We start from the raw sequence: 11714 nt of genomic DNA, 5'->3' as shown, positions 1-11714 counted from the left end.
CCACCTTACAATTTCTTTAGTCTTGTTTATATGAACCCCAAACTATCACATGAGAAATGTTCATGACTATTCATCATAGTACAAACGGTTAAGCATCCTGAGACATCCCAAACTATAGGCCATTTGAAAAGAAAAAAAAAAAAAAAAAAAAAAAAAAAAAAAAAAAAACCCTCAATTTCGATAAAACATAATGAGACATCCCAAACTATAGGCCATTTGTCGTAAACCCCTCAATTTTCATTTCTTTTTCTTTGAGTGGTTTCAGTTAACTAAATTCAAAACTTACTAAACTCAACAACAATACAATTATATTAAACGGCTTTTGGCAATAACATAGTAGAGGCATCAATTTTGATGGGGAACTTTTAGTTTTTGACCAAGACCACTCGTATCGAAAAAAATAATAACAAAAAAAAGTTGACAGCGTTTCCACCAAAATAAATAAATAAAGTGGAGGGGTATCCATTAAAATGGCCTATGGTCGACAGGGTCTCTAGATATTTTTATCTAATACAAAAGAACGAACACCTTAAAGCTCATCCTTAGGTTGCGAAAAGCACTCCTCATCCCAGTAGTAGGGAAACTTCAACTTAGCTGCAGTGTGGGGCATATTCCAGTCATCGTATATGAACCTGTATTAAATCAATTATCAGGAAATCTGATTATGCTGCATTATACAAATGACATGCTAGAACAAAGTCAAATGTACACCTGCATAAAGCATCAGACAACTTATTTCTAAGTCACGATGCGAAGAAAATGGTACAATTGAAAATATAATATCATCCATAGTAAAGGTCATGTCCACCATCTGATGCTCTAAGAACAGCCAAGTACGAAATCAATTATAATAATACAATAGCATTAATAGTGCGCATCATGAGCATGTTTTGAGTTTTACCTTGAATTAATGACTAATGGATAATTTATTAATGACTTTATATCCGAGAAAGAGAACAGACCATCTTTTTTAATTAATCTAGCACCAGTGAACATTCTGAAGAGATAATTTACAAGATTAAATAAGCATATAGCTATTGGTAGGAGGCCCAGGCCCTGTCTGGGCTTTTCATATCCCAGAGTACCCAAAAAATAAAAAAATCAAAAGTCCAGGCCAGGCCTGGGACAGCATGGGCCCGTCAAGTTTAACAACAGGCAGCCCCAACACACCCCACCCGCCCCCCACACAGAGTATACATATTATGTTTTCCAAGCACAACAGCTCGTAGCTTCGGAAACAAGAAAGCATTCCTTACAAGCATTCAGTATAAAAATGCCAACTATACTCACAATTCATCTTAGTTATGTTTGTATTCTAACTAAAACAAATACCCATGCTGACTGAAATTCTATATTCAGAATTTTTAGCTAACTTACTAGCTACAGAAACTATAGAGGTCCAACAGGTAATTAGGTTAATTAGGGCTCAGTAACCCAAATCAAACCACGAATAGGTTTGTGGAATCATGTAAGTTATGCTGGATACATAAACAGCAGTAAAAAATGTGGTCTTTGGATTCAAACTAACTTTAGCTAATTAACAGCAAGCCAAAAGTAATTTACACCTTCATGCAGGAAATTAAATCAGCAGGCTCAGAACGTCGGAGCCCCAATCTCTGAGAAGAACAACATGAACTAGACATGGGGCAACAATCCACTATGAAATAAAAATAGCAGCACTGGTTATCCCGCCTCTTGTACACCTATACTCACACATCCTACAATGCTTGATGTGGAGCTTGTGCTCCAACCAATACGCGGGGTTTGGTTCTCTCCTCAACATATCCTCGGTCACTAGAAACCTTTAGCCTTTACATCTATATCCATAAAGGTCTTGTCCAAATTCACAAAATATAGCCTTAAATCATGTTGAATATAAATATTAAAAACACCATTCTTTGGTAGCTTAAAGTTTTGGAGAACAACAGTTGTTTCATACTCTTTAACATGGTATTAAAACAGGAGATCCTGAGTTCGAGTTCCACTAGACTCCTAGAGTTACTAAGTTTTCTCTTATTTAATTTATGTCCACGTCTTGGGCCTATCAAAAAGTATTGAACTCAAACGTGATGGAAAGTATTGAATATATATATATATATATATATATATATATATATATATATATATATACCGTTATCTGGTAGCTCAAGCTTTTGGAGAACAATAGTTATTTCCTATTCTTTAATAAATCACTAAAAACAAATCCACTAGCTAAGTGCTCAAATCCTGGAGTCCCCTGGACTCAATCCATCAGCATGATCAAAGAGTAGTAGTACATGCAGTGATTAGTCTCCCTTTCCTTAAGATCGATATGAGAAGACGAGGAAAAACCATAGGAGATCAAACCAATCCAATGTGGATGAGGTTCCATCAAGATAGATCCAATCGAAACAAAAGTAAAGACAAGATCCAGGCAAGATCTTCAGGTTGAAGATGACAAAATAGTGCTAGACATCTCTCTCTCTCTCATTCAAAACCCTGTAGATGGGTATTTATAGGCTAGGCAAACAAAAGAGCACGTTACAAGTCGTATCTGCTAAGGAAATAAATCAATTTATGATCAAATCATATACTGCCAATTCTACTTGATGCTTCCTCAACACTTAGGGCCCGTTTGTTTTGGTGTAAGTGGAGTGATGGAACTCAAGTTCCATCACTTCCGTTATTTGTTTTAATGTAAGTGAAAAATATAATGTAACTCAAGTTACGTTAGAGCTCCACTTCACCTATTCTCGACTTCCTCCTCTAAAGTGCCGAACTCGACTTTCACTACACTTAACCTCCTCTAAAAAATTTATTAAACAGTAAAACCTAAACTCTACTTCCTTTATAATGGGTTAGAATTACCTTATTTATAATAAATTAGGATTATCTTTAAATAATAATAAAAAAATTAATTATATAATAGATTAAATTTTATAGTAGTAAATTTACTACTATATTTAGGAGATAATGAGATCCACTTACTTCCATCAAAACAAACAACGGAACTCAAAAAACTAATTTTACGAGCACCAAATTACATCAAAACAAACAACAGAAGTGATTGAATTTAACTTTCAGGCGGTACGAGTTACGTCAAAACAAACAACAAAAAAATAATCACACTTCAGGGAAACTCAAACACCACTACACTTGACTTACGTTGAATCTACAAATACATCAATCCAAACGCCCCCTTACCTTAAATAGTTGGATGTACTAATTTGTACAAGAGATTCTAGATATACAAGTCTCTATATATAATTGTATCTTAATTTACGTTTTTTGTTTCCTTTTCTCCAATTGTGTAATTCCCTATATAAAGGGATTCATTGTTGATGGAATAAGATTAGAAAAAAACACTTTTCTCCACGTATAATTACACGGTATCAGAGACATAATCAAGGTTCTTTATTGTTATCATTATAGTCGCTAATATACTAATTGACTACAAGATAGAGCTGGTCCTCTGCTCAAGTACTTTGTTGTAACGCCGTCTAACATCCTTTGGTTGCCGCCATCATCCTATGTTATCTCATTGCATTCTGTAATAGACCTGACCCTTTAGCAACCACTAATTCAATGTCAGGTGGCTATTGGGGATGATGGAATTCCATTACCTGATCCTGTTTCCCACTCTGATTAAGCCTCCACTGACGATGGATGATGGAGAAGGAGATGATGGGAATCCAATCTTGATGCCAACCCGCTGGGGTAACCAGATGCTAAGCGATGAGAGGGAAAAGAATAGAAAGAAGTAGAGGAAGAAGAAGGAGAAGAGAGAAGAGGAGAATTAAGGGAGAATTAGGATTTTATTATCTTCTTGCTTAAGTATTACAGGTATGAGTTAGCTATTTATACTTCACTACCTTAAGGACCAATATGTGAGAACTACAATGGCTGGGTATTTACTATAAAAGAATATATTGCAAGTGGGCCTTATGGTTGGACTGGATCTACGATGCGCCAGCTTGATTCCTTCAAGAGTGGGCCTTTTGCCGCTTTAGTCCATCCCACACAAGAAGTTGGCAGCAGGTTATGATGGACGGTCTGAATTGGTAGCCTCCGAACACATCTCCCAACAACCCGACCCACTTCTTTAGATTCCCCGCCTCCTTTGTCAACCCCACCTTGGATTCCCCTTCACCTCATCCTGTCTATCCAACATCTCTATCTAACCCTAGTGTCATCTTGGCCTCCTCTACTATGGCCTCTCCATGATAATCCCTTCCCCTTAAAAATTATCCTTGTCCTTAAGGATCAAACGCTGGGAATTGCGACTCAAGGAAATAATAATCCTCCCAAGTCATAGATTCCTCTGGCAAATTACTCCATTTTACCAGAACTTAGAGTAACTGCCCGATGCCTCGTTGAACCATCAGCCAATCCAAGATCTGCTCCGACTCCGCCAAGAGTTGTCCGCTATCGCTGGTGACGAGTACAGAAAGGGAAACGAAACTTTCTGCAACAGGGCTTCATTTAAGAAAGGACACATGGAAGACCGGGTGGATCTTCAATCCCTCAGGATGCCGCAGGCAGTAGGCTACAGATCCAATCTTCTCCACTACCTCGAATAGTCCATAATATTGCAACGTGAGCTTCACATTCTTTCTCACAACGACGGTCAGCTGTCAGTAAGGTTGTAATTTGAGGTAAACCAAGTTGCCAACTTTGAACTCGCGGTTAACTCGGCGTTTTGTATGCGAACTATTTCATCATGTTCTGGGCCTTTTGTAGTTGATCCCGCAAGTCTCTGGCTACTCTTTCCCTCTCTTTACCCTAGTCCTAAAGTGTTTCTGCAGTGTCTAGTCTCAGATTGGCTACTAGGTGATTAGAAGGCGATTAGCCATAGAGGGCTTGGTATTGTGTTGTGCCCAGAGGTGTGGTAGTTAGTATTATACCACCCCTCCGCATGTGTCAGCCCCCAATGCCATTTATGGGGATGTTGGTTTATGGGGATGTTGGAAGCATAAACATCTCAGGTACGTCTCCAAGTATCGATTGAGTCACTCTGTCTGCCCAACAGATTGTAGGTGATAAGCAGAACTCATGTGTAGCTTTGTTCCCAGTATCTCGAAGAGTTTCTCCACATTTGACTTGTAAATACCGTATCGATCTGATACTATAATCTCCGATAGCCATGCAGCCTATAGATTGTGTCGAAAGAGGCACAAGCCATCTTTTTGGCAGTATAAGGGTGAATTAGTGCAATGAAGTGGCCATACTTCGAGAAACTACCAATCACCACCAAGATCAAATCTTTACCTTCCGATTTGGGTAACCCTTCTATGAAATCCATGCTTATCTCTCTCCAGAGTTGTGTGGGAATCGGCAGGGGTTGTCGTAATCCAGCGTAGGTTGTGTTATCCACTTTATTTTGGATATATACTGCACAATTTCTCACTATTTCCTTTACATTTGATTTTACACCAGGCCAATAAAACTTTTGTTTCACTATTCTGTAAGTATGTTGTTGTCCAGAATTGCCCCCCAGTGAGAAATCATGCATCCGATCCAATACTTTCTTTCTTAGGTTCCCCTAAATCCAATGTAGAAACGGTCCTTATATTTGATTAGTTCCTGATTATAAGTATAGGGTTCCTTACCTGTGGGTTCCAGAATGAGATTGTTGATGAGTTTCTTGCATTCCTCGTCTGCTTGATAGCTCTTAGTCACCTCTATCACCGACTCTGGAACTGCTCCAGAAAAAGCCAAAATTGCTCCATCCTCAATTCCTCTCCTCGATAATGCGTCGGCAGCTTTGTTTTCCTTACCATTTCTGTAGTGAATGACGTAGTCCATCCCCATGAGTTTAAGCATCCCCTTTTGTTGAATTGTGTGGTAATCTTTTGCTCCAACAAATATTTTAAACTTTCGTGGTCGGTTTTGATGATAAAGGGTTTTGGGCTGAGATAATGCCTCCATTTGGATACTGCCATCAATATCGCGAGGAACTCCTTCGTAGGTTGATAATCCACGATTCTTTTGGCCGATTGTCTTACTCATATACGCAACTAGTTTCCTTTCTTAAGTAAGTACTGCCCCTATCCCCTGATCACACGCATCAGCCTTAATCTCAAATGGCTTAGAATAATCTGGCATTGCCAGCACCAGTGCTTCAGTCTTGGCTTTCTTTAACCACTCAAAAGACTTGTATGCTTCTTCAGTCCAATGAAAATTATTCTTCTTTAATAACTCTGTGAGGGGTTTGCTAATCGCTCCATACCCTTTTATGAACTTTCGATAGTACCCCGCGAGCCTGAGGAATCCCTTTACCCCTCTAACTGTCTTGGGAACTGGCCACTGCAATAGACACTCGATCTTGCTCAAATCTATAGCGACCCCTCATTTTGTGATAACATACCCCAAATAGTCCACCTGCCTTTACCCGAAGAAACACTTGGTTCTCTTAGCATAGAGTCTGTTGGCTTGTAGTATTCCTAGCACCTTCTCTAAGTGCTCAACATGCTCCTTGAGTGTTCTACTGTACACTAAGATATCATCAAAAAATACTAAGACATACTTTCTGAGTAATCGAGCAAATACCTCATTCACGAGAGCTTGAAAGGTAGCCTACGCGTTAGTAAGCCCGAATGGCATGACTTGGAATTCGTAGTGCCCTACATGAGTTCTAAATGTCGTCTTAAGTATGTTGCTAGGATACATCCGGATTTGGTGATACCCGGACCTCAGATCAATCTTGGAGAAGTATTTGGCTCCCCCTAATTTGTCCAATAGGTTGTCAATGATTGGAATAGAATATGTCTTTGACTGTGAGCTTATTAAGTTGACAATAGTCGACGCAAATCCGCCGACTTTTGTCTTTCTTCTTCACTAAGAGCACCGGCGAGGCGTAAGGACTGCGATTGGGCTGGATGACCCCTATCTCCAACATCTCTCTGATTAGTCATTTCATCTCGTTCTTCTGTTCATAGGTATATCTATATGGCCGAACATTAACGGGCCGTGAGCTGAACAATAGAGGTATTCACTAGTCTTGAGCTCTTGTTAGTGGTAATTCCTTTGGTTCCTGGAAGATATCAGCATATTTCTTTAACACCCCTTGCACGAGTGTGGGAATGCTTCCCTCCTTGCCCTCTTATGGCGGAATCCATTGAGCTACAGCACAACAGCTTCCCTCATCAAGTTCCTTTTGCAGCTGCTTGGCCGTGATATTCCTTAATTTTGCCTTATCTGTCATTCCCTTGAGGTGAATCTTCTTATCTCCCTTGGTGATGGTGACTGCGTTACTCTCATAGTCAAATGTAACAGGACCGTGAGCCTTCAACCAGTCAATACCAAGGATCATGCTGGAGCCTTCAATCCTTATAATGCGCAAATCAGCAATATACGTCTCTCCTTGCATTTCCTGTGTAGTTTGTGCACTTTAATTTACTTAATACCTTCTGTCCATTCACCACCATCACTAGCAATGGGGTTGTGGTCGAAATGTTTGCCTTAGTTTTCTTTGCCACCCCAATGTCTATAAAACTGTAGGTGCTTCTCATATCTACAAATATGGACAGCGTCTTGTCCTTAAACCCTCCCTGAATCTTCATGGTGTCTTGAGTGTTCTCTGCACTCAAAGGATGTACAGACAATCCGGTTTCCTCTTTTTCCTCATTTTTCATTCATTCTTCTTCTTCCATCTCTTGTAAATTTGTTTCATCAAAGACCTCAGTCATTTCCAAGGATACATATATGATGTTAACTATCTGCTGCTTACAGAGATGCCCTAGACTGTACTTGTCCTCATATTTAAAGCAAAGCCCTGTAGCTATTCTATGTTCAAATAACTGTCAATTAGGGAATGTCTTCTCTACAGTGAGCTTGAATTGACTCCTGGTGGCGTCAAGACCCCTTCCTGATGTTGCTGAGCCAACTCCCCTATAACTGCCTTGAAAGTTGGTGCCCCCTTGTGATCGGAATATCTGTTTGCTTCTCTTCATCATGGCAGTTATCGTTTGCTCTTGTAATTTAGCTTGCGCATAGGCCTGCGCCAAGGTCCTTGGTTGCATCATCTTGACCGCCGATCTGATTTCTTTCTTTAGCCCACTCATGAAACTAGAAAGAAAGTACTCATGAGTGAATTGCGACCTGATGGTCAGCAGTCTAGCTCGTAGATCTTCAAATTGCTCTTGGTATTCCTCTACTGTCCCACTCTACACCAGCTTGTTGAACTCTTACACCACATCAAGCCCTTTACCATCAAACCATTTACACACTTCCTGGGAAAAAGAATTCCAGCTGACAATCTCATTTTCCGCAAAGATGTCAGCTTACCTTCTAAATGCAATGCTACCAGTTCTGACTTTTGTTGCTCCTCTGTGCTATAAATTTCGAAGTATTTCTCACATCTCCTAACCTAATTCCTAGGGTTTCCCCCCATGAATGTTGGAAAATCCAATTTTGGCAAGGGTATTTGAGAATTTGTTCTGTGGCATGGTGTATGCACTATTATCTTCTCTTGAGTGATGAATTGGTGGAGTTGGGAGTATACCTCTCTTCTCGTGGCTGATGGATGATGACGTTCCCTTGGTAAGTGTTGATTGGGAATTGTTCATCAAGAGGTCCATAATTTGCTCCAGCTTCTTCAAGGTATTGGCCGTTTCCTTGTATAATGCATCATAATGTGCTTACCCTTCGGTGCGCATGGAGTCTATACGTCCACTTATCGCCTCGAATCTCTTCTCATTTCCCACTTAGTTCTTGGAGCTGCTACTCCAATACATGGACATGTTCATCCAACATTTTCAATCGGGTCCCTTTGGCATGGTTTTACTGATAAACTTGAATTGATTGCCTCTTGCTGACCGAATCTTGTTGTGCTCTAAATTGCGATCCACCTGCTTAATGTGTTGCAGGCACCGGGTGGGAACTCAACCAAATGGACAGGAGCTTATCCTCCTAGAACTTGCGACTTCCAGAACCAGGATGGTTCTCGCTGTGGCCCACTTGTCGAGATCCAACCGAGGCTGGTTCTCTCAACGCGAGTAGCTTCATCGCTATTTGACTAGACAATTTCTGAAAATTGGAATCAATCGCGACATCACGACACCATTCCCTAGGATCTAACTGCTCTGATACCAATTTGTAATAGACCTGACCCTTTAGCAGCCACTAATTCAATGTCGGATGGCTATTGGGGATTATGGAATTCCATTACCTAATCCTGTTTCCCACTCCAATGAAGCATCCAATGCCAAGAGGTGATGAAGAAGGAGATGATAGGAATCTAGTCTTAATTCGAACCTGCTGGGGTAACCGAATGCTGAAAGAATTGAGGAGAGGGAAGAGAATAGAAAAGAGTAGAGGAAGAAGAAGAAGAAGAGAAAAGGAGAATTAAAGTAGAAATGGAATTTTATTTTCTTACTTAAGTATTACAGGTATGAGTTAGCTATTTATACTTCAACTACCTTAAGGACCAATATGTGAGAATTACAATGGCTGGGTATTTGATAAATATACTGTAGGTGGGTCTTCTCAGATTGTATTCTGGTATGGATTAGATCTACGATGCTCCAGCTTGACTCCTTCAAGAGTGGGCCTTCTGTCGCTTCGGTCCATCCAACACAGGAAGTTGGTAACGGGTTTAGATGGACGGCATGAATTGGTAGCCTGCGAACCCGTCTACCAACAGCCCGACCCGCTTCTTTAGATTCCCCACCCCCCCGCCTCTGTCAACCCTACCTTGGATTCCCCTTCGCCTCATCCTGTCTCTCCGACTTCTCTATCTAACCCTAGTGTCATCTTGGCCTTCTCTACTATGTGGCCTCTCCATGACACATTCTAGCTGTTGACGATAAGTACTACTTGGCTGTAGCTTTGTCCACTAATTAAGGAAACTTCCTTAATTGTCCTTAAGGTCCACGCAGCTCTATTAGCTTTATTACTCCACGTTGAGGTGTTGATCTATAGCACATCTATAACCTATGACGACGTCATCGGCTGCGAGTTCTTCTACTTCAACCACTATGGGCTCATCAATTCCTGCTCTAGCACAACTTGATATCAAGTTGTCAGGAGTTAATTATAAAGAATGGTCTATTTTGATAAAGTTGCTATTTGACGCCCTCGATCTCCCCAGTCATATCGATGGAACCAAGCCTCCCACAACCCGAGAAGAATATTGTTGATTGGATTATTGCTGATCTTCGTGCTCGTGGTATTATTTCCTTATCCGTTGATATTGATATTCATATGCAGGTGGTAAGCTTGACAACTGTGCATGCAATATGGGTTCATTGCAAAGTGCTCTACTAGCAATCAAGCCAGTACAATCTTATGATGAATATCAAGAACTTTTCCTAGCCTATGAAGATGAGCGCTCAATTCAAGAATTCTATACTTTTATTTTCCTAGCCTATCAAGATGAGCGCTCAATTCAAGAATTCTATACTTTTATGAAAAGTCACTGGTGCCATATTGCTATAATGGAGGAGCCCTTGTGCACAACCTATTCTACTTGTGAATGTTCTCTAAAATTAAAAAGCATACATGCTCAACAACATATATTTCATTTTCTTATGCGACTTCGACCTGAGTTCGAATCATTGTGAGGGTAATTATTACATCGTTCACCTCTTCCTACTCTTGAATCTTATGCTGCCTTAGCTGAATTAATTGCCGAAGAAACTCATTTGAGGGTTTTGAGCTCCACAAAACCTCTTGAACCTGGTATTCTTGTGGCAAATAGCCAGCTATCTCATACTTCCACATCTCCTCAAAGCATGCCAAGTAAGGCTGGCAATTCCACATCCAAAAAGGACAAGCGTTGAATACAATGTCTCCATTGTCATTATTGGGGTATACTATCAAGAAATGCCGTAAAAAAAAAGGAAGAATCTTTTCGACATAAAGGACCTCAAGTTGCTGCTACTTCAATCAGCCCAAATCAAGGTGCATCGAACAATGTTATGTCATCAGCTGGAAATATGAGTTCTGGCGCTCCTTCCGACTCATTTATTATATGTCTGCCTCAATAAATGCAAGTGTTTCAAAATAATGGATTAGCCCAACAAAATCATGGCAATGTCTCGTCTGCTACTGATAGCTTTGCTTCCACTCACAGACACTCAAGTATGCCTAATAACTCATAGATATAAGACTCCTGGAGCTTCCTTTCATATGACTCCAAACAAATCTTTTCTCACATCTATTACACCTTTGAACTCAACTCCCAATATCTTGATTGCGGATGGCTCATCTTTACCTGCAGTGGGTCATAGAAACTCAACTACTATTTCTGATCTGACTAAGCAATTCTCTATACCTTATGTTTTGCATATTCCAAAACTATCTTTAAATTATTCTCCGTTAGTCAGTTAACTGACCATAATTGCCTTGTCTCTTTTGATTCTACTTCGTGTTCTATACAAGATCATCATACCAGGAGACTAATTGGTCGGGGCCATACGCATCATGGATTTTAGTACATGGATCCTCTCCATATACCATCAATTCTACATCTACTACAATTACTGCTTCTTCCTCAATAACAAATCTTTGGCATCGTTGCTTAGGTCACATAGGTAAAGATCGTCTTTCTTTACTTATTCATAATAGTGCTTTAGGACATATTAGTGATTCTAAATTTTTATCTTGCATAGATTGTCAATTAGCTACGCAAACTAAACCTTTTTTTCTCAAGTAAATCTATTTCAAATAATGCCTTTGATTTAAGTCATTCTGATGTTCGGAGACCAACTCCAATTCCCACACATATTGGCAAT

At 40.0% G+C, this 11714-nt stretch overlaps 1 protein-coding gene across 1 annotated transcript in view; it reads right to left on the bottom strand.

The window, feature by feature from the left end:
* The window catches only part of LOC109719237 (auxin-binding protein 4), a 33363-nt gene continuing 21935 nt past the window's right edge, over positions 287 to 11714 (bottom strand). The window contains exon 5 of the mRNA XM_020245787.1: positions 287 to 632. Coding sequence (XP_020101376.1) covers positions 530 to 632 — 103 coding nt within the window. The 3' untranslated portion in view covers positions 287 to 529. The remainder of the gene's footprint in view (positions 633 to 11714) is intronic.

Source organism: Ananas comosus, linkage group 13, assembly GCF_001540865.1.
Source record: "Ananas comosus cultivar F153 linkage group 13, ASM154086v1, whole genome shotgun sequence".
NCBI classification, from domain to species: domain Eukaryota; kingdom Viridiplantae; phylum Streptophyta; class Magnoliopsida; order Poales; family Bromeliaceae; genus Ananas; species Ananas comosus.
This window is presented reverse-complemented; position numbering and strand designations above follow the sequence as displayed.